Source organism: Amblyomma americanum, chromosome 3, assembly GCF_052857255.1.
Source record: "Amblyomma americanum isolate KBUSLIRL-KWMA chromosome 3, ASM5285725v1, whole genome shotgun sequence".
Lineage (NCBI taxonomy): Eukaryota > Metazoa > Arthropoda > Arachnida > Ixodida > Ixodidae > Amblyomma > Amblyomma americanum.
Genome location: NC_135499.1, coordinates 225,202,634 through 225,225,750, shown reverse-complemented (window position 1 = coordinate 225,225,750; position 23,117 = coordinate 225,202,634). Strand labels below are relative to the sequence as shown.

Genomic DNA, 23,117 nt, shown 5'->3' with positions numbered 1-23,117 from the left:
GACAGGCCCCCTATGCATCGTAATGCTTCAGTTGCATGTGTAGTAGTCTTCCCAAATTTTGTTTTAGGCTTCTCTGGGCTTATTCTTGGCCATTGTCTTGGAATTTGTAATAGGCACCTTTGATAGTTACTAATATAGCTGTGAAACATTTGATATTTACAGTGGTGGGACAACTATGCGTGGCTTTTATGATTTCTTGTCATACATAAATATTTCCTTAATGCTTGTTCATTCAAATGATGGTCACCATTTAGTTTACATCATATCGTTTGTGATGGTCACTTCGTTTGTTCATATTGGATGCCACAGCTCGCTGCATTGTCCTTAACTTAAGCTGAACCCTTTTCATCAGCCTCCAGATTTCTGCCCCATAGGTGAGCACTGTAAAGATAACTGTTGTGTAATGCTAATTGTAACGTTAAGAGACCGGAAGCAGGCAAGAGTGGGTGAGGGAACAAACGCGTGTTTATGATATCCTAGTTGATATTAAGAGGAAGAAATGGGCTTGGGCGGGGCATGTAATGCAAAAGCAAGATAACTGCTGGTCCTTAAAGGGTCCCTGAAAAGGGTGTGTGAGTTTGCTTATAATAGCCTTGCATTAATGTAGAGTGCAGGCCACCGAGTGTTCATGCCGCGTGCAGTACTTCAATAGCGAACCGATCATTTACAATATATTTATAAAAATTTGCACTTCCGCACCTCGCGGCGGCCTGCGGTGCCGAGCGTTCACCCGAAATCCGCACTCTTTACATCATGCAGCGCTCGTTACGTCAACAGCGAAGAGCTTTCATTGGTTTGCCGTGACGTCTCTTTCTGATGTCACACACCTCCCATGGCCGCGGCTGGAAGCTCTGCCCCCTCCCCCCTCCCCCCGCGCACGTCGGAAGCCGGTGAAGGTACCGAGTGGGTGGGGCCGGCACAGGAGTGCTGTCATTTCAGCGTGCAAAAAGTGACGAGAGGAGAGAGAAAGGCGCGAAGATGCGTAAATTCAAATTTTGACTACAGATAACTCAGCTTCCACAAAATGCATTTTAAAAAATTCTTGCTGGAGGATATTTGTGAAGTGGCGTTCTTTAACGTCATAAGCATACCACAACTTTATTTGGAGCCCTTTTTAGAGCCCCTTCAAGGGTAACGGAGTGGGTTCCAAGAGAAGGCATACATAGCAGAAAGTGGCAGAAAGTTAGGTGGGCAGATGAGATAGAGAAGTTTGCAGGGATATGGTGGCCACAGCTCTCAAAGGACAGGGTTAATTGGAGAGACATGGGAGAGGCCTTTGCCCTGCAGTAGGCGTAGTCAGGATGATGATGATAGATTCCACAGTGTTCCTTTATACAGTGGCCATCTTTACTCAAGAAATCGTCAACTTGAGTGGAGACGCCAAGTTTTATGCGGGGGGGGGGGTCTCGGGTTCAGGGAACGGGCTGCTATTCTTTGAGCGCAGTTGACTTGTGGTGAACCTGTGCACTGCACCTTCTACATCACAGCCCATGGTTAAAAATTGAGCTGTAATGAATTAGAGCATACTGGGGCATATCATCTCCAATGCTGTTTTTCCCAATTACTGTTATCAGAAAAAATTAGAAAAAACTGAGAACTTGCATGTACCTACTCCTTTGAGGTAATGAAAAAGCCTGAACTAATCATCTGTTTTGTCCTTACTCTATACTTGCTACTTGGTGGTAGCAATGGAGCTAAGGGTACTAGGATGCTGTTGGCATTTATATCAAGCATGTGGAGGTTTCTAAATATTGCAGTGCAGATTTGTGTGCGGAGTACACAGTATGAATGTTTGCTCATTTGCTGTAGTTTTTTTGGTGCGGTCCTTGGATATTTTGAGGACATCGTTAGTTTGCTTCAGCACTCCAGGAAGCTAAATTAAGACAGAGATGTATGAGTAGCGAGAGCTGAAGTTTGTGTGAAATTAGCAAAGGAGCGTGGCTCTTAATCAGAGCAAAGCCCGAATACTGCTTTCTTCTAAAAAGAGAGAAAGTCTAAAGGAACTGGCAGATAAGGAAACAAATCTTATTTGAATCCTGCAAAGTATGTGTGGTGTTTCTAAGTGGAAGTATGTAAATTAAAATCTACTCAACTCGACAACTTGTTAGCGAACAGTGACTAAGATGTAATAGTTCTGTCGTCTTGAATGCACCAGCTGCTGTGTAAGAGAAGGCATTTTCGCTGTGAAATGGACATAAATATTCAGTTGATTATGCTCTGCTATTGTAGTGAAATGGCACTTATTAGTTTGCATAACTGGAGCTGTATGTAACTGTGATGCTTCAAACTCTTTTGATGAAAATATGGTGAGCTGCTGTGAAATTAAAAGATGGATGCAGGTGGTAATAATACCATGCATATATTTTAGATGCAAATGTATGTATGTAAAATTCAGATTACCAAATATCTTAGTTGAATAGGAATTTATTATCAGGAGATATTAAATTCATGAGTATTTATTTTGAGCTTTCCTACTGTGCAAGTGTTTTTCAAAGATGCCACATGCAGTATGTTTGGTGTTGGTTCTTGCATCTACTTGGCCCTTGTTGAAATATGCAAAATATTCTCCTTGGCATATCAAATTTACTGTGTTTTTTTCACTTCCTTTCCTTACTGTGCAGTCCTGTTTTTGCTTTGCCATGTGTGCACAGAGCCTTACTACGATATTGCTTTGCACCTGTCTATTCTTTTTTTCTTTTCAGAACACTGCAACCGTCAGCAGTGGCTGAAAAACTGAAGGGTGACGAGGATGATGAAGACGACGAACCTGCACAGTCGAAAGGTATGCACTTGGTACTGAGCAGGCGCAGAACTCTCTTGCTCTGGATAGAGGTGTGGCTTTGGTAAACAAAAACTGGAGAGTAACACTATTTTTAAGATGTATACATGTTTCTTTTGGTCCTTTCGTGTGAATATTTCATATGCTCATTAATTGTTATTGACCACTTGTTAGACCTCACCACTCTTTTTCTCCGCAGCGTTTTCTTGTACCATATGGACAAAGTGTCTTTATCTGTTTTTTATAAAATTAAAGAATGGCGCATTCAAAGAAGCTCAATTCCATCAGGCAGTAAATCTGAGCGTTGGTTACACATATTTGATGCAGTTGCTGGTGGTATCACTTTTGTAATCTCTGTTTATGAAATTGACCATGTGTTCTAAATACAAAAGCTAGTTGATTAGGCTCTAAGGAAAAGATTATTTATTTAAAGTCACCTATCCTGGGGTGGAAAGAAGGAAGTGATTTTGACACAAACCATGTGACAGATGTCTCATTTAAAGGCTACAGCATTTCTTGCCTTAAGTTATTTGATGTGTGCTGTTTACATGAACATGATGGTGATTCTGCTGAGTTCATTAGTTAATTTTATGCAATGAGACCAAGGTTACATTTAGGCTTGTCAAGGACTATACTGAAGTTACGGTGGACATGCAGGGAACTGTGTTGGGAACCTGGCTGTGGGTGCATTACTCAAGGAGGCTAAAAGAATTGTAGAATGGATATTTGCAATGATGTGAAGTCCTTTTCAACTCTTTCAAAGAACATGGTGCAAAAGGCAGTCTTTCAAGCCTCTCGCTTAATTCACACAGCACTGCGGTAAGCTTTGTTTGGTGCCACAGCCTGATTATGTCAAATGCGACGAAGTGAGGTTAAGTGCACGGGCCTATATTTCATTTATTTGTACCCATGCGCAAGCTTGTGTAGGCAACGTTGTTTGTGGGTAGCCCATGTCGTCTTCAAGGGAAAGGGGATGAGTGGTGTTTTGCGGTCTCTAAAGACGTGGCGCCTGCAGCATGAGACTGCCACTGGTCTCTCTTCTCTCCCTCCGTCCCTGGTGGGGGCCCGCAGTGGGTGTGGAGGAGACCTGGTTGTTTGGTGTGTGTGTCTGAGAGGGGGCCCTGCCAGTTTCTTCTTCAGAAGGCAAGGCCATTCAGGGAGCCATTGAGCGGGTAGCCATCTGTGTGGCCATCAACGGCCAGTCTGCCGAGGAGGCTGCCAGGACAGCCCATGCTGACGACCCGGCTTACGAGTAAGTGGCTCCCTCTTTCTGGACATCCTGTCTCTCTGGGGTTTAGCTGGTTTGCACAAGGAAAGGAGGTCCTTGTTAATATGCTGACAATCAAATGCCATTAGAGTGCTAATGAAGGCACGTGCGGTTCCTACATCACACTTGGTACATTGCGTTTTGTTCTCTAAATGATTGTAGTACAGTCAGCATTTGGCACATATTAAAGTGTTCATATGTGCCTGAGAAAGTTAAATGTCTTGCTGTAAATACCAGTGCTTATCTTTTCTACCTGGGATCCTCAGTTTTAGTCGCTTTAATAGATTTTGTGGATTATTTAAATGTCATCAGGGTAGGCCATGGGCAGAGCCCTTTATGTTTTGTAGTTATCTTTGTAATCTGATTGATGACATAATGGGGTCAGTTGTGTATGTTTTCTAACCCCAGTCTGTTCTCTCAGCTTACCGAAATCCAATGTTATCCTCATACTGTTTACCATCTCAGTTGATTGTCTTCAAAGCACTGCCATAGTGTGCTGTATGAATTGCATACATTGCTGCTGTCCTGTGTAATTCAGTGTTAATTCATGTGTATAACTGCATATTTCTGTTATCCAGTATGGTCAGTTGTTTGTATGCATTGTGCGTTACCCTTATTTGATTTGTTGAAATTGCTTGATTTTATTTTTTTGGTTTCCACTCTTGTAATGGCCCTTCAACAGGGCTGAAAGTACCAATAAAGAAAGAAGAAGAATGCGCACTAATATCTTTGACATCGCCTCTCTTGGTTGAAATTGCTTGATTTTATTTTTTTTTGGTTTCCATTCCTGTAATGGCCCTTCAACAGGGCGGACAATATCAATAAAGAAAGAAGAAGAATGCACAGTAATATCTTTGACATCGCCTCTCTTGTAGATTAGCCCTTTTTCAGCATTTCTTCCATGTCCCTGTTATACCAGAGGTCACAAGGTGCAGTCAATGTAGGTTGTTATGGCTTCCCAGCATAGTATGTTTTCAGCGTTTACCTGCTGCAGTGGCTTGGTGGCTTCATTGCACAGCTGCTGTACCCAAGGTAATGGGCCTGAATCGCTGTTGCAGGGGCCAAATTTCAGCAGGGGTGAAATACATGTGTACTGTGCGATATCAGTGGGCATTAAAAATCCAAGGTGGTTGAAATTAAATCAGTGTTCCCTGTTACAGCGCTTCTGCTTATAGCCTACTTTCAAACCTCCGGGGTGCTAAACCCTGCTTTGCCATACCATACTATAGCTTACCTATGGAAGATACTTATCGAAACTGCCATGGTAGCTCAGTTACTGCAGCATTTGGCTACGAAGTGCAAGTTTGTAGACGAGAACCTAGCAGAACCAGCTGTGTTTCAATAAGTATGCACTTGTGTTAAAGTTTTGGTGCACATTGAAGAACCCTTGGTGGCTGAAATTAATATACTGCGTTCTAGTGTGGCACGCTAAACGTGTGTCCCCGCATTTATTGAAGTAGTATGAACGGCGGTGGCCGGCTCGCAACACAAAGTGTCAGGTCATCGTAAAGTGTAGGGCCGGGTTTGGGCAATATGAGCCACTCGAAGAGGACGTCTGGAAGGTGTACCGTGGCCAGAAAGTAGCAGACGACCTGACTTGACATGTCATGGACATAGAAGGGCACCTCCAGGAAAAAGAACCATAAGGGTGGGCTCTGCATGTCAAAGGGTGCTACGCCAGGCAGCTCAGGGAAGTCGACCCGAGTGGATGGGGAGTTAGTGCATTCTGCTTGGTCCGGAGACGCCTATGAAGATCAGTCCATGTCGCAGCGGATGGAGACCAGAGGCATGTATGTGGCTGTTGCTAGGTGAGCCAAGCAGCAGGAAGGAGCGTCGCTGGTTGGCTGCGGGTGCCAGCAGATAGCTGATAACAGAGGTGTGCAGAACTCGGCGGGAAAGATGGTGTGGCAGCTGGCTGCGTGTGTCCTGGTTGTTAGAGGTCGCCATAAAATGTGGGGCAGGTGTCTGCCCACATTTATTGAAGAAGACGTGAAGAGCTATGAATGCCAGCAGCTAACTGACAACACGTTGGCTGTGCCCGAGTACCCTGGTGCTTGGCCAAGCGCCAGAGCATGTAGTGGTGCTGCAGGTCTTTGCATTAGAGTTTGCCAAAGAATGTGAGTTCTCTGGCCACCGACGGAGAAAGTGATAACCATTTGGTGTTCAGTCATTTGGGAGGTAAGACAGTAGATGTTGGACAGTGCATAGACCCAAAAAAACTGGTCTTCTGGGTGCTGGCACCAGAAGGGTGGCCACTGGAAGTGAATATTTATGAGGTTGCTGAAATGGGAGCGGCAGCACATTGAAAGGTAACGGGTCTCTATCATAGTAGAGCCCTAGGTCACCACCGTCGGTAGTACAGGAAACAGCATCCAATTCGGTGGTTTTCAAGAAAGAACTCTCATTCAAGTGCTTGTATGTGGTGCATGAGCGTTCTTGAATGTCTTTTAGTGCGAAAGCACAACTTCACGGGGTCAAACCCAACCAAGCATCTTGTGGCGTCCCTGACCTTAAGGGTGCAGAAATAAAATATTGTCGTGACTGGGTTTCGAACCCATAGCAAGCGAACAGATAAGCTGCACTGGTCACTGCATGAGAGCACTGTGCCATCGCCGCAGCCGGTCATGCTTCATGTTAAACTGCAACACACTCGCACTGTGCATTGCATATCGTTGTCTAACTACTTTAAAACCCTACTACTTTTTTCTTTGGTTTTTCTGGAGTTGAGTGCTACCGCAGGCTAAAGTTTAAGCATGCCGTACAGCTGTGCCACTTACTGGCCTCATCTTAGCTTTGTTGTGCAAGTTTTGCCTTATGTCTGTTAATTTCTTGCTCTGTTTCTTATTCTATTATGGTTAAGCTTTTTCACTCGGAGTGCTCTGCAGTTGTGGCAGGTTGGTTAATGGACACTTGAAGGCATGGAGGCCTAGACTACCTTAAGATGACTTCATACATTTTAGAACTACTGGTTTGTGTGTTTGGCTGCTCTGGGCATTGGAACAGCCACTTGTAGCACTGGCAGAGTGAAAGCATTTTGTACTCTTGAAAGGCTAGATACATTGGACACAATGGCTGGCTTGAGGTTTTCCATCTACCATTTTATTCGTGCCTTGATTCAGGTTCTTGAGGAACAAGGATGGCGAGGGATACCGTTGCTTTCAGCTGCGTGTCCAGGCCCTCTCAGCAGCCAAACAGCGGGCAGAGGAGTCGGGTGCACTACCACCTTCAAGCCGGATCGGTCAGTGTTTTTTAAGCCTTACAGCTCTGTCCTTTTCTTCATGGGCTCTTGGATTGTGTGGGCTGTAGATGCACCATCTCAAATTTCATCTAGCTCAAATATTGTCATGATCACCCGCTGTGGTGGCTCAGTGGTTAGGACGCTCGGTTACTAAGCCTGAGTCGCGACAGTGGTGTTTAGATGTAGGCATAACGCAAAATGTGCCTATATGCCTTGCGATGTCAGCACACATTAAAAAACCCCAGTTGGTCAAAAATTAATGTGCAGCCCTCCACTAAGGCATCCCTCATAGCTATGTGTTGCTTCGGGACGTTCAACCCTTTAATTCACAATTCAGTTGGCATGTCAAAAAATGTTTTATTCTGCTTGTTACAGGTGTCTAGGCTGTTATTAAAGGTAAAGACTTGGTAAAGCGTGGTACTTTTAATTTTTCATTCCCCTGATGGCTTCGATAGCCTTTGCGTTTCGTGCATAATTGAACATGAGACCATTAGTGGCTTGCTTTTTTTTAAAAAATGAGAGTAGCGCGCATTCATGTTCATAATGTAAAGATAGAAAGGGAAAGACAGGATAATGAAAATTTTATGGACCAACCAAGAAATGGGGAAAAGATTCCCTAGATTCCCTCCTGCGACACTTGCGTGCGCTGTGCTGTGCTGGGCTATGCGCGTCTACACAGTGTACAACAGTGGTGACCACACATGTGGATATGCATTTGTGCCATTACATGTGTCTGTATACCTTAAGCTTTTCAAGCAACAGTGCGCAGTGTGAGTGCACACCCATTTGCGCCGAGATGTGAGAGTGTGCAGAGCCCTTCTCTGCAACCGTGCGCGGTGTGTGTGGGTGCAGCATGTGTGCAAGACATATGCTGCATGAGGAAGACTTGCGCTTCATGTGCTACATGTCGTCTCTCAAGATGAGTGCCACCCAGCTTGTGTGTAGTCTCCTCTAACCCAGACCATTCCAAGCAATTCATTGTATTATGGCATCACCCTCCTCCATTCGCACCCTCACTTTCCTTTTACTTCCCCTTCCCCAGTGTTTGAGCAGCAGGCCAGGGTCACCTTACCGCAGGTCGACCTCTCCACCTTTCCTTTCATTAAATTACTTTCTTTCAGCCACCTACATTAAGAGTGCTTGCAATGTAACGCATAGTTTCACCACACTGTGTCTGTTGAATTAATTTTTTTCTTGTCATGCATTGGTGAATGTGTGCTCAGGCATGGAAGCCTGCCAGGGATGGCATACTACTATTTTTTTGGATGCAATTAATGGCATGTTTAATGCTATGAGAACTGGCGGCAGCTGGAACACAAATCTGACAAAGGTGGCGCAGGTGCCTCGGAAGCCATGGTTCTTGTGGGAGGCCTGCATTGCCATGAGGATTAGGAGCCAGTGGGCTTCGTTTCTGAAGCATAAATGGGAGGGACCGCCGAATCCGTGGTGCTGGCATAGGCATCCACATGGCAAGGGAAACATCATGGAAAGTAGTTATCTTATACTTGTTCAAGAGTTGGGTTTGAATTTGTTGTTGATGATTACCTCTTCGAATGCATGTTATAGGATAAGTTCGAAAACGGTGTTTTAGTAGTGAAAAGACAAAACACGGACACAGACTGAGTGTCTTATTATACTAGCATCTTTGTATCAAGCGCTATCCATGCTAAATATATCCTGTTACAAAGCCATTGTGCATTTAAAGTTGAATTAATGTTTTCGCAGTATAAAAAACATTGTTCTAGCACAGGTGTACTAATTTGCACACGTAAGGATGGTAATGTGCGCAACAAAATAAATGCAAAAAATGAGAACGAAAAAAATGAGAAAGCACATTTTATGAAGTTTCTTGGTGACCTATCATATCTGCGCAGTTTATAAAATTATTAAGCAAAGCTGTGAGCATTTTGTCTCCTGAATGAAAAAAATAACCTGAAAACCCTGAATTATGAGACTTTTTTAATAACCATCGTTCTATCCAATTTTATGTTGAAAAATGGCATCTGAATTTTACCCCCAAACTTTGTTTAAAAATAAAAACCAAATAACAAAGGTCCGTGTGTAAAAATAGTTGTGGGGCTCTCGCATTACGCAGCATAGCATAGTGCATTCGCGGTGCCAATGCGGGTGGGGTTGGTGCTGCAGATGCAAAGTCCCGGCAGCAGCAGGAGCAACAGCAAGGTCCTGCTAATAACTCTGCTGCACGAAAGAGGAAACGCCAGAGCAGGTGGGATCCACAGCCATCGTCAGATAATTCGTCAGACTACCAGGACTTTGACGCACCCAATGAAGTGCCAGCATTCGTCAAGGCTGGTGAGCATATGCCTTTCTTTTCTATTGTGCGAGGGTTTCAGTTAAGGATAAAGCTGCTCAGTTCTGTCATAAAGTTTCAGTGGAAGTTCTCTTAGTTTCTTTATTTATTTCAGGGAATTTTGTTTGGATCTTTAAGTTACAGTAAAATCTCGAAGATGCTATCTTGGTTTATACAAATTTCAGGATATAAATTTTTAAATTCCGTGCCTGCAGTGCATTGTGTGCAATGTGCAGAATTTATGATGTTCTGAACTCTGCCCCGTTGCACTACGGATGATATGAAAGTGCGACCGCACCCTTGAGCACTAAGTGCTACCCACATATCACCAACACTGCGACTGCTCTGCCAGTCCTGCAGTATGCATCTCAAGCTGGGAGCAGCAGTGAGGGGCTTCCACATCATTGATATCATGGCTACCAGTGTTGTGGTACACACCGCGAGCTGTGACCACACAGCCGTAAATAAATGCCGTCAGCTTTGAACAAATCTGCATGAATGCATTTCCAGGGCTTCTGCTAAGATTTTGTTGGTTTATGGATGACACGAATACCGTATAACCTCCTGTAAGGACTGCACTCATGCATGGGCCGCGCCCCCCGGTTTGGGATAGACAATTGAAAAAAAAATTATGGTTATACATATTTTTTTAAATTTGTGTATGAGCCACACCTTCAAAATTCACACCTGAAATTTAAAAAAAAGTGCGGCCTTTACACTAACTTGTATGCTATTTTTTAGCGACCCCGTGAGATTCATATAATCAAAATTCTACTGTATGTCTGGCACACAGTGTTGGCTTTGTACCTAGGCTGCTTCGTGCTTAGTGAAACTTGCTTTTTTGTTGTTTGCTATCCTGTGCGCTTTGTAAAGAGGATTACTGGCACCAGAGGACACTGCATAGGTTGTGCAAGACCTATTCATACTGCTAAAGCTCTGTTTTTGCTACATGTACACACATGCCTTTTGATATTTCAAATGGGACAGAAAATGTGTTGAAATTATAACATCAGTCGGAAAGAACTGAAGTTTAGTTTGAATTAACAAGAGCTCACTGTATGTATTATGAGTTCCTTAATGGGGTAGGAAGGGTGCTCTGCCTCGTGAAGTGTGCTGTTTGTTTTTATTTCTGGACTCCTCCGAAAGCAAGTGCCTTTCATTGTATTGCAGATCCTGGTCTGATTGCTTATGCAAAGCAAGTCTTCAGTTCCACTGACTTGACATTTGACCAGTGGAAACAGCTGGAAGATCAGCGCAAAGTGAGATATGCCAAGTCACCACCTTGTCATCACATGCATAATCCAGTAACATGGACTGCTGCAGTCAAATACAACTCAAGGACAAGATGGCAAATGCCCTCAAAGGAGGCCTTCCAACCAGTGGTGCTGGCCGATTGTCATAACAACATGCTTAATCCCCTTGCACCTTTTTGTGTGACACTGCGGCACCTTTCATGGCCAGCGGATTAAGAGCAGTGTCAAAGCAACTTGTCAGTGCATTGGCTGGAGCGCCTCCTTGAAGGGGCATTCATCGCTTCATTCTTGAGCTGTACCCGACTATGCAGTAGACTCTCTTTGAGATGAACTTTAAGCTTAACTTGTGGGGCTAGTTTATAACTCTGCTGGGACCATCTCTGCCAAAGTTCATTATTCTAGAATAAGTATAAAGCACATCATGCGACATTTATGCCAAAGGTATTATGCTTGCTTATGTGAACTATTGTTCAGAAAATAAGGGTAATTTTCCCAATTTTTTGTGTTATGTGGCCTTAGGAATGTCTAGAGCACACAACTCTGGAATTGTTTTGCTTACTTTTTCTGTATTTTGAAAGAATGACATTGGTTTTTAATTTTGCATCATTTTTTTGTCATTTTTTGGTGTAAAAATAGGGTAAAATAGGTAAACTGAGTGCACAGTTGTGTTCCTCACAAAATTTCGCTCCAGAAAGCCTGCCACAATACTAATATTATCAAGTAATAATGGAACGGTAGTTTTCCTCAGCTGACAGTTTACTGAAAAAACAGGAGATGCTCACAAGATTGAAAATCACGCCACTTTATTTTCAGCGCTCCAATGTTCAAGAAAAGCGCCCAGCCAAGTAATCAAAAAGATGGTCTCAGCAAACCAGCCCCGCAAGTTTCAATGAAGTCGAGCAAGTGGCTCAAAAGTTCACTCTTTAGGGTAGTGTCCCTGCTTAACAGAAACGCCCCCAAGAATTCACGTGCACCGCAGTGGTGGCTTTGTGGTGGCCACAGATGTCCTTGCACCATAAAAATTCACTGTCATCATCTTCATCCAATTCACGTGCGCAGTGCTGAGATCTGGTATCTCTGCGTCATGCACAGGCAGGAGCGAAGGGGTCCAGTCTTTTTCGGCATTGCAAGAAAGCTTCCTGGCAAGGAAGTGCACCCCTGCAAGACAGCTTCTCCACACAGCGGCACGAAGTTGCGTGCAAGCTATCTTGCCGAGGGTGCACTTTCTTGCTTGTAAGCGTTTTGCATATTTTGTCTTTGCTTGACAGTGCCGCGCAGATGTCCTTGAGGGTTGTTGCGCAGGGTCGCCGTGTTTCACAGCCGCTACAAAAGTTCATCAGAACCAAAGCACGCGCAAAACAGTTCATCTTAAGTGGATAGTTTTTTCTCATGGGATCCTGTCGGGAGCCAACCTCATGGTCTTGCATTCATCTTATCTGAGAATTCATCTTAACTGAGTTTGTTTTAAAGGGGCACTGCATTGTTTTCCATAGTGCTGATTAAGCTGATTAAATGGATTCCTTATACGTTCCAGAGACCAGTGCGAAAGTATTTATTGAAATCTGAGCATGCAAACGAAAGTTATTCCACTTAGAAAATTCAAAATAAAAAGATCAGATGAAAATGCGTTTAACTTGCCCGCTTCACTCATCCAGTGCTGACATTGGGCGCCACCAGTGAGAACTGCACCTGGCACACATGCAAGGGACGCTTGCATGCAACTGTTGCTTTGCAGGGCCAGGCCACAGCTGCGCATTTTGATGGTGTCATCCCCGCCAGACAAGTGTAGGGGTGACTAATTCTACAAAGGAAGCTCCCTGATGTTTCTTTGTTGGTAGGATCGTAAGACTAGTGCACCCCCCCCCCCCCCCCCCCCCCCCCTTCCAACCAAACCTCGCGTCCTGTCTCCTGTCCAGCTTCTCTGTTCACATTTTTGGACAAGGTGTATCTGCCAGCTTTTCTTTATCTTTTTTTTGTCTGCCTTCTTGGTGTGGTCTGAACAAAGCGCTTGGCTCCAAGAAAGTTTGAAGCGAAATGGAAAGTGCCACGCCTAGCGTTATTCCTATTAGTTTCACTCACTTTCACTGCTTCTTTTCGGTTTTTGTGGCGTGCAAAAAACTTGCAGCACTCAGAGGTGTAATATTTTGGATCCATTTCAAGAGTATAAAGGAACTAGGTTCAAACTGGACAGCCAACCAATCAGAAATGCAGCACCCAATCTGGATGCATTATTTCCGCTGCTGAGAATTCCTGCTGCGTTGCAACACCATCAGCTTGAAACAAGAATTTCTGAAAAAAGATTAAAATTTTAGATCTTACATTATTGACAATTTCTTCGGGCGTGCAGGCATCACAATGTTTCTTACTTTGCATACAAAGAGCAAAAACCTCATGCTTGATTTACATAGCAGGGCAGCTCTAATAGGAGTCCGTTTCTGAGGAACCTTGGCTTAGCGCATGCATTTTTCTGCATTGTTAGGGGCTTTGCTGTATTAATTTCATCGCTTTCTGGAGTGATTTCTCCTGACTGGGTCTGTCTTTCCCTTTTGGGTGGGCGCAGATGCGAGCCCTCTTTGAGATGATGCAGGCCAAGAAACGGGCTGACGAGGCACGAGCTCGAGCTGGCAAGGTTAAGTACGAGTATGATTCCGATGAGGAGGTTGATGGAGGCACTTGGGAACACAAGAAGCGAGCCATGGAAATGGAGAAGACAAGAGGTGCGTGGCCTAATTTTGCTGTGGTGACTGAATATTTGCCCTACTTTCTCCTGAGCATGGAAAATAAATGGACAGGAGGGGAAGCTTTGGTGTCAGACTTTGGTGTCCTTAGTGCAAACTCACGAGGTCTAGTGGTGTGAAGTGCACCCATATTGCAAATGTACTTGATATGTCTTCGTAGTACTAATTTCTGCTCCCAAGACATTCACTCAGAACTTCTCAACACATACCGGTTCTACGTAATGTACTTGGCTGTCCGGTTTGCGTTCCATGACAGCAGAGGGCACTAATGCATGTTATGTCAACCAGGGCACCCCTACGATGCCTGCCTGTTAAAAAAGGTGAGGCTGCATGACCCAGTCCAGTTTATTTGGGGGCAAAAATAGGGTTTATCACACGAGCTTCACCTTAACTGCAGCGCAGTGCAAGGTTTTCGTCATTTTGTGCTAGCAGGAGCATGACAGATCGAAACGAGCAAATAACGTGGTGTGCACCACTTTTACTCCTGACAGTACAGTTAAACCTTGATGTAACGGACCTTCATATAACGAATTCTTCAATATTACAAAGTTTCTCAATTGCCCAACGCCGCCGCCATGGTGCATATTTTAGACCTCCGTGTAATGAAGGTGTTGCATTTGTTGACCTTGATATAAGGAACTCACAACGCCGACTATTTGTTAGCTTGTGCTGAGTTACGAAATTTATGAGGGAAGTATTATGACGATAAAGCATGAACTGACATGGGAGGAACATCTACGATTGCAACGAACGAGCACAGTTGACACAACACGCCAGGCTCTAGTGCGTTGGTGCATTTCCGCTGCTTTCTCTTTTGGGATGTCAATGCTCATGGCATTACTACAAGCTCATGCTCGAAAGCAGCAAAAGAAATGGCACGGTTGCGCACATGATTCCGCTGCCGATAGCTCTCGCGTGTTAGAAGCAGAGACGGGGGATAGCACTGTTGACGCAAGGCAAAGAGTCTGTTTCCTGAGTAACTGTGGCATGCAGGGGGAACATGCGGAAAGAAGCATGTGCCTCCGTGGCATGTCTGGCGGCGGCGACACGACCGTGCGTGCTCTGCAGCGATGCCCCCACCTCTCCCACTCTCCCCACCCCACTCGTAACAGTGTTGCATGAGCCGTGGTGGAGATGGTGGCGATTCCTTCCACAGTCGCGAAACGTTTATGACTTTGATTCACACATCTCACGGGAATAATCTTTTTTTCACCTGGTTATGCCGCTGGGCACAGACATAGTCGCACAATAACCCCATTTATCGCACAAAAAAACTGTTTCAGGTATTCTTGTTTTCTACGAATTGTAATTGAATGGAATCTCCTAACCAATGACGAAGTTTCCAAATCATCTATATCAACATTTGTTTCCAGTATTGTTTAAAAATGTGTTATGCTTATTGCCCCAAAACGTTCAAGCTCCGCTAACCTGGTTTGTTTTTGTGTTCTTTGCCTGTGTTGTTGTATTGTGTTTACTTATGTCGTATCCCACCCTGCTGAAACCCCAGTGGCGATTGCAAAGTATTAATATTCTCCTTTCAAGTCTTCTCACAAAAACTGCATGTAACGAAACCTTTTTACAGCGATAGCTGTCAGTCCCTGGCTTTCTCGTCGTCGGACATAACCGGTGGTTGCGCCAGTCAACCTGGGCCCCATAAACCTACGGGTGGCGCTCTGTTTGGAACAGCTGTCTGCCAGTGCAGGGGGTGCATCACATGACCACTACACCAGTGGTCACGTGACTAAACACCAGAACAGCTGTCACTGAATCTCGCGTTACTTAGTCGTAACCGTCCTGTGAGTTTCTTGGTTTCGTTATATCAATGTTTAATTGTATGTTTATTTGAATGTGAAGAATAATATGCGGCTGTTTGCTCAGTTTCTCATTAATGGGGAGTTTTTCCTGTCACTTCTAGTATTGTTACGTGCTCCTTAGTGCCCCGGCTTTTATTATTGTGATACTTTTAAAGTTTTTGTTGATTGTGCGCTTGCAGCATGGGCTGACGAGCTGACAGTCATGGGCAAGGGCAAACACCACATTGGCGACTTCCTGCCTCCTGAGGAGCTGGAGAAGTTCATGGAGAAGTATGATGCACTAAAGGAAGGTCGGCCGGCTGACCTCTCGGACTACAAGGAGTACAAGCTGACTGAGGAGAACGTTGGGTATCAAATGCTCCAGAAGCTGGGGTGGACTGAAGGACAGGGACTGGGCGCTGATGGTGGGGGCATCACTGCACCTGTCAACAAGTGCGTACCCTGTCCTTTGTCTTGGATAACCTTTTTTCTTGAGCTTCCACAGCTGGCAAAGGCAGTTGTTTAAGCAGTATTTTGTGCTCTGATACTTCAGACACTTTGTCATAATCTTAAACTGTCTTTTGTTGCTGTATGCTGCAATACAGTTGAACATCGTTATAGGAGGCATGGATGTAGCAGACAATCAGGTATAAGAGACACTGTTCACTCACTTGTTTGGTTACCCTATTTCTCCTCTTCTGGACCAGACATTGTAAAGACCAGTCGATTGTAAAGGACAAGTACAGTCGAATCCCGCTTCAATGAAATTGATGGGAGCTGCAAAAATTTTGTTCAAGCGGAAGCTTTGTAGTCGTGACATTCAGCCAGAACATTGACAGATTGGACTGGATAGTTTGTGAAGAATGTTTTTTTTCCAAAAATCTGTCAGCTTCGGTCTTTCGCTATTTCAAAATCATCTCCATGGCGTGATTTTCTTGGTACTCGGGAAATCTCAGTCAGTGGACTTACTCATGTAATAAACGGACCCACTACATTTGCTATCGAAACTGATATTTTTTCCGCATGCCTTTTAAAAGCCCCTGCTTCCATCCTGGAAGAACCCGTACTGAGACCGCACTGCCTGGAGGCATTTCGGCGTGGACTAGGCATGCGTGAGCCTCCGTCACTGCATGTTGAGTAGCGGTCGCATACACCTTGAAATCAATATGCCAGAAATGCGATTGCTGTGATCCTTCGAACGCGTTTTGCAACGCGCGATACAAACATACTTGTGAACCCTTATTAGGTCAGTGCTTGGGTGCACCAGACGGGGAAAAAAAAAATAAACGTTATCAAGATCCTCGCCTGCAGCGCAAAAGCTTGACTACGGTGCACCCTAGCCGGCGGCAGGCTTCTTGCAATGACATGCCGCCCATCAGCACGCTGAGCAACAGCGGATCGTTGTGTGCTGTTTGCTCGGTGTCACTAGGCCTAACATGCTCCTCAATGAAGCCTCGGGAAAAGCACTTTGGAGCTAGCCACCGCTTATCATAAAACGTTTATTATTTTCACCAATTTTTGTCCGCATTATAGCTTCACACTGAAATGAACGCTGTAGAACTTATTTTCATTATGCTTTGTCTATTGAAGCAAGCATTGCACCAACGACCGTGGTTCGCAAGCACGGAGTCTGAGCCGTCGGCAAAACCGTTGCAAGCAGTCATGTGCTGCATCGCACCTTTGTGCGCACATGTCTGCACATTAATTTCGATTTCGTAGGAAAGGCTGTTGAAAGTACAAACTCTCTTCGGCAGCCAATTTTGGTGAAACCTAGCTAGATACTACAGGCATGTGTGATTTGTAACAAAAAAAAAAAACGGACGCTTACTTGCAAAAATTTTGTTTAAGCGGAACCTTGCTCCGAAAATAGTTCATTGTGGGGGAAATAATTGCATTGCCTTGCATGGTTTGCTGACAGGGAATCTGAAATACTTCGTTATGATGGGAATTTCGCTTTTGCAGTATTCATTGTACCGAGGTTTGACTGTAAACTTCTAACCCGTTGTGGCAATAATGCACAGTGAGCTGATGGCTGCGGCGCCACTGTCGCTCACTTTCTGTGTTTGCAGAAAACTTCGCTCATCACCCATAAGTAGCTTGTGAGACTAGCCAATAGCAGAAGACTTTGGGAGTATGGAACTTCCAGTCTACCTGTTTTGCGAGTAAAGTTTGTTTTTCTAGCACGGATGCCAGCCATGCATCCAATTGGTTCATAGTGAGAGCTTGGTAGAAATAACAGAACAATAAAGGCTGTTGTGGCGTATATATTGTTAATTATTATGAAAAGGTATGGGAGAGAAATGTCACTTTGTGCATTTTGGACTCTCAGCAAATCCCAAACTAGCATATCTCGGCATATATGGCAAGTAGGACCATAGTACCTTTTTAGCATGTAGCTAATGTGCAGAACGTGCAATGTTGGGATGGAAGCAGAACCTGTATTTAAATGGGCTCTGAAAGGGGCTCTGATCGAGTTGCAGTATGGCTGAGATGTTAAAGCACGCCTGTTCACAAATACTGTCCAGCAAGAAATTTTTTTAATGCGCTTTGTAGAAGCTGGGTTATCTGCAGTCAAAATTTGAACTTCAACGTGTTCAAACTTTTCCCTCTCCTCTCATAACTTTTTGCATGCTGGAAGGTCGGCGCTCCTCCGCCGGCCCCACCTCCGGGGGAGAGCTTCCTGGCCCTCCAGGACTACGCACATTATTGGCTGCGGCCTTGGTAGCTGCCTGACACTTGAAAGAATCTAACCAGTAGCCACCTCTTAACATGTATACGTAGATGCGAGCGACGGAGGAGGACGGAGGCGAGGAGGACGGATGCGAGAATGAAAAAGTCGCCGGGAAGGGCTCGTTAACTTTCGCACATGATTGTGGGTCCTCTGCTGCATGTAGAAGTGTATTAATATTTGGCTCAGGTTTTTTTTCTTTCCCCCATTCATTCGATATTTATTGCATATCTTGCGAAATACAAACAAACATTGATGGACCCATAGCCACTGGCTAGTAACGGGTCCATTATCAACATAGAATACAAAATAAATGCAGCACGCGAACAAATGAAACGAAATACAATTCATAACACAATAACTCATAACAGGCATAGTTTATAAAAAAATGCATATGAAGTCACTTATTCACAATATTTCTGAAAAAAGAACCTCTTTAAAGCAGGAGTAAAATTAGGGGCTTGTTTTATGTTTAGTGGCAAAGTATTCCAAATAAGAGCGCCGTTAAATTCTAAGAGCCTTTTCCCGTACAGGTTCTGACATGGAGGTAGATTAAAATTTTGGTTTGTGGCAGCTCTTGTGTTTAGTAACAGAATTTTGAACAATGTGATGGGAAGTGGATCATTAGTTGCTATGATTCTATGAATGATCTGAGCAATTTTGAATTCGTACTGTGCATTTAGTGGCAGAACATGAAGAGAATTGTATAAGTACATGCTACTTTGAGAGGTCCTTGAAAAGGATACAATTCTTAATTCGCACTTTTGTAGAGAGAATACAGGTTCCAGGTAAGTAGTAAAGGTGTTTCCCCATGACTCAATGCAGTAACTGAGGTGACTTTGAATAAAGGAAAAGCAAAGAATGCGTAGGATGGGGTACTGGAAACATTCACGAGCCTTAAGTAAAATAAAACATCCGTATGCCAGCTTCGAACAAAGATGTGTAATATGTATTTTCAAATGCACGTCAGATTCAAAAGATACACCTAAGTACTTGTAGGAGATGACTTGTTGAAGTTTTGTTCTGCGTAATGATATATTCAGTTCTTCAATATTCAATTGTTTTTTCCTAGAATGAAAAATTGTGTACTTTGTTTTATTAAGATTTAAGGTCAATTGATTAGATGTGAACCACCTGAAAACATTTTCTCACTGAGCAGAGATTTTATTTTGAATTTCACTCAAATTCTCTCCAGTAAACAGAAGAGCGATGTCGTCGGCATACAATAACGGTTGACTGTACTTTAAGGTTGCAGGGAAATCATTTATGTAAAGTGAAAAGAATACGGGCCCAAGAACTGAACCCTGCGGCACGCCAGTTAAAACAGTTCGAGGCGTAGAGGTAAATTTTTTTATTACTGTGTGCTGTTGACGGTCACTGAGGTAGCTTTGAATTAAGTTCAGGATTTTACCCCTGAGCCCATAGTTGTTAATCTTGCTCAGTAATATCTGGTGGCTAACTGTGCCGAAGGCTTTTTTTATACCGAGATACACCACGACAGCAATCTTATTCTGGTGGAGAACTGTATTTAGCATTTGTGTAAGAGCAAGAACAGCGGTGGAGGTAGATTTATGACGTCGGAAACCATGTTGGTGGGGGCTCAGGATGTTGTATTTGGATAGGAATTTATTTATGTGCGCGCAGAGAATCTTTTCAAAAACTGTGTTGATCACACTAATACAGTAGCTGACGGGTAATTCGGACTCCAATAATTCGGACTTGTAGGATATTTCGGACCTCGATGAGGCATCGTCAGTAACCGCATAGAAGCTCATACATATTCGAGTTCGAGGTGTAGAGGTAAATTTTTTTATTACTGTATGCTGTTGACGGTCACTGAGGTAGCTTTGAATTAAGTTCAGGATTTTACCCCTGAACCCATAGTTGTTAATCTTGCTCAGTAATATCTGGTGGCTAACTGTGTCGAAGGCTTTTTTTATATCGAGGTACACCACGACAGCAATCTTATTCTGGTGGAGAACTGTATTTAGCATTTGTGTAAGAGCAAGAACAGCGGTGGAGGTAGATTTGTGACGTCGGAAACCATGTTGGTGGGGGCTCAGGATGTAGTATTTGGATAGGAGTTTATGTGCGTGCAGAGAATCTTTTTAAAAACTGTGTTGATCACACTAATACAGTAGCCGACGGGTAATTCGGACTTGTAGGATATTTCGGACCTCGATGAGGCATCGTCAGTAACCGCATAAAAGCGCATACATATTCGCAATGGATATTTCGGACTTTTGAAGTCCAAAAGTTCGATTTTTCGGACTAATTTCAGTCGCCTGTGGGCCAAAATCGGCCATCTTATCGGCTTTTCGCCGGCGCAAAAGGCGCCATCTTGGATTGAGGTGGATTTGCGCTGCAGTTGGCTTGGCCTCACACACTTTCGGTGCCTCATTGTTGCCAGTAGAGGTCCCTGCGATCTCTGACACTTTGAGGTGGCAGCCGGATTGTCATCGCCATCAACTTGCTTTTGTCGCCGACGTTGTCGCGGGCAGTTATCGCGGGCAGTTATCGCTTGTCCCATACGTTGAAAATTGGTTGTATCTCACATCTCGGCGGGAAGGAATAAAGGAGGAACTGAGAGAAGAAAGGAAGAAAGAGGTGCCGTAATGGAGGGCTCCGGGATAATTTCGACCACCTGGGGATCTTTAACATGCACTGACATCGCACAGCACACGGGCACCTTTGCGTTTTGCCTCCATCGAAACGCGGCCACCGCGGTCGGGTTTCAACCCGAGTACTCTGGATTAGTAGACGAGCGCCCTAACCACTGAGCCACCGCGGCAGGTCTCATACGTTCGCCATTCGCCGTTTCGTCCCTTGGGTTTCTCTGACCGCGTCGACCAAGTGGCGCTCAGTCTTCACGATGTTACATCCGTTCGCCGTTTTGTGATTGCATCCAGCGGTTCTGCCACTTTGAAACAAAAGTACCTTATCTTTGCGTGTGTTTAACGAGTGGTGTGGTGCACACTCGGGTTGTGGACAGCATGGCCCCGCCGGGTCCGTCAAAGAAGCGTGGGAAGTATTCCAACTAAATGCGGTGACCTTTCTGTCTAGCGTACACAGTGAAATCACAACTTTGTCGCAAATACAGGCGCAAATCGTCGCCAGCAAGAGAAATTTTCCGCAAGGTACAATCAGTGACATTTTTAAGCAGATTTCATCTTAATAAAGTGATTTTTTTTGTACTTCACGGATTTTTCGGACTGTTCGATTATTCGGACCTTTTTTCGGGTCCGAAAAATTGGTCGGCGACTGTGATATCGGCCTATAACTTGATGGATCGGAGCGAACTCCCGTCTTTAGTAATTGGAACAACCTTAGCTAACTTTAGTTCAGGAGGATAAATTTCGCATTCAAGGGAGCGATTGAACAGATGAAGGAGGGGTCTGCTAATATGTCTATATTGTCCTTAACCAGCTTTACCGTAATTTGATCAAGCCCTGCTGCCTTGCTGGTACTTAACTGTTTAACTACTGCTATTATTTCGTCCACGGTAATATCCTCAATAACAAAAGTATTGACAACCGATTTCATTGACTGCATGTATTCAGTGACTAATGGTAGTTGGGCCGCCAGTTGGGGCCCAACATTTACAAAATATCCATTAAACTCATCTGATCTTGCTTGATCAAAAAAATCAGGCAGTATGCATTCATCTGAACGGAACCCCAATGCGCCTGTTACGATATTCCAGATTTTATTTGTGTTGCCATGAGCGTTATGAATAAGAGATGAATAGTATCGTCGTTTCCTTTCTCGAACTAGAGATACTGACAGGTTTCTTAAGCGCTTAAATTGCTTAAAATAATAAGTATTAGCTTTAACACGTTTCCATTTATCATGCCATTTTTCTTTCTCCTTTAGTATGCCCAAGATTTTGTTAGTCATCCACGGGCATATGTGTGCATTATATTTACCCGAGGCCTTTCATTTAGTACTCTCCAAAATTGCATCCCAGTAATGGTGAAGAAGCTTTGTATTCATTGTTTATGTCACTGTCATAGGTATCTAAAAAGTTTGTTTGCTGTAGCAGCTCACGGAGCATTCTATAGTCAATTTTTTTCTGCGGTTCATGGCCATTAGTTCTCGGACTTATTTTTCCTTGGATTTTAATAAAAACAAATATGGGCATGTGGTCAGCTATTGTATCTAGATAAGTTCCAGCCCATCTGTTACAGGTGATGTTACTAAGCTCATGGTCAATTAATGTACTTGAACTACCGGTTATACGTGTGGGTTCTGTAATAAGATTGCATATATTATATGACTGTAATAGTAAAGTGTAATTATTAGCTTCTCCAGAAAGATCTATATTGAAGTCTTCCACAATTACAACACGGTTGCTTTTTTTAGATGTCAACACAATGCAGTGTTTAAGCGAGTTGATGTGCTTTCCTCGGAAGGTTTTTCAGAGCTGTTTAAGGTCGAGAAATTTCTTTGAATACTCTAGTTCTTACTTGCACGTTAGCCACTATTTGTACCTTGAGTTTCAATGCTTTCTAAAATCACTTATGATGCTAAAATTAAAGAACTGTTCCTAACATTGCGTTCTTTTTTCTTTCTAGTCTAACCTTGTGCCATTTGTGACCGTTTATGATTTCCTTTTCTTTTTTTTTCATTGTTCCTGTTAGTGATAGGAGGTTGATTTCTCTTGAGAACTAATCACCCCACCATAAAAGCAACCACATTTTTGGAATCGGCATGGAAAACTGGTCAAGGGTGTGCATTTTGATTAAATTTGGTGAAGAGCTGTCTCCCCCTTAAGGGGCAACTGCATAGGTTTTAGAAATCGATGAGTTTAAAGGGATCGAATGTGTGAAACTTGGAGGTAAAGCATGTGAAGGCCTTTCGAGCTAGCATTTGAAATGGTGACATAATCGCCGATTGAAATTGGGACGGCCATCAAGCTTCTCCGCAGCGCACAGCTCCAAGTGGGGAGCACATCATGAGGTCATCGAAGGTACCAGTACATTTCCAACGTGTAAACGCTAGCTTTCAAAG

At 43.9% G+C, this 23,117-nt stretch overlaps 2 protein-coding genes across 5 annotated transcripts in view; one reads left to right on the top strand and one right to left on the bottom strand.

The window, feature by feature from the left end:
• The window catches only part of LOC144126237 (salivary anticoagulant protein P23-like), a 339,317-nt gene that overhangs the window by 211,955 nt on the left and 104,245 nt on the right, over positions 1-23,117 (bottom strand). The gene's annotated exons all lie outside the window — the stretch shown is intronic.
• Positions 1-23,117, top strand: part of LOC144126228 (SURP and G-patch domain-containing protein 1-like) — a 28,235-nt gene that overhangs the window by 1,610 nt on the left and 3,508 nt on the right. For 2 of the 3 annotated variants that reach the window (XM_077660275.1, XM_077660274.1), the window contains exons 4-10: positions 2,703-2,782; positions 3,908-4,031; positions 7,166-7,284; positions 9,430-9,597; positions 10,766-10,854; positions 13,409-13,565; positions 15,580-15,832. In XM_077660275.1, the coding sequence (XP_077516401.1) occupies positions 2,703-2,782; positions 3,908-4,031; positions 7,166-7,284; positions 9,430-9,597; positions 10,766-10,854; positions 13,409-13,565; positions 15,580-15,832 (990 nt within the window). The remainder of the gene's footprint in view (positions 1-2,702; positions 2,783-3,907; positions 4,032-7,165; positions 7,285-9,429; positions 9,598-10,765; positions 10,855-13,408; positions 13,566-15,579; positions 15,833-23,117) is intronic. The other variant, XM_077660276.1, reaches the window with a different exon arrangement.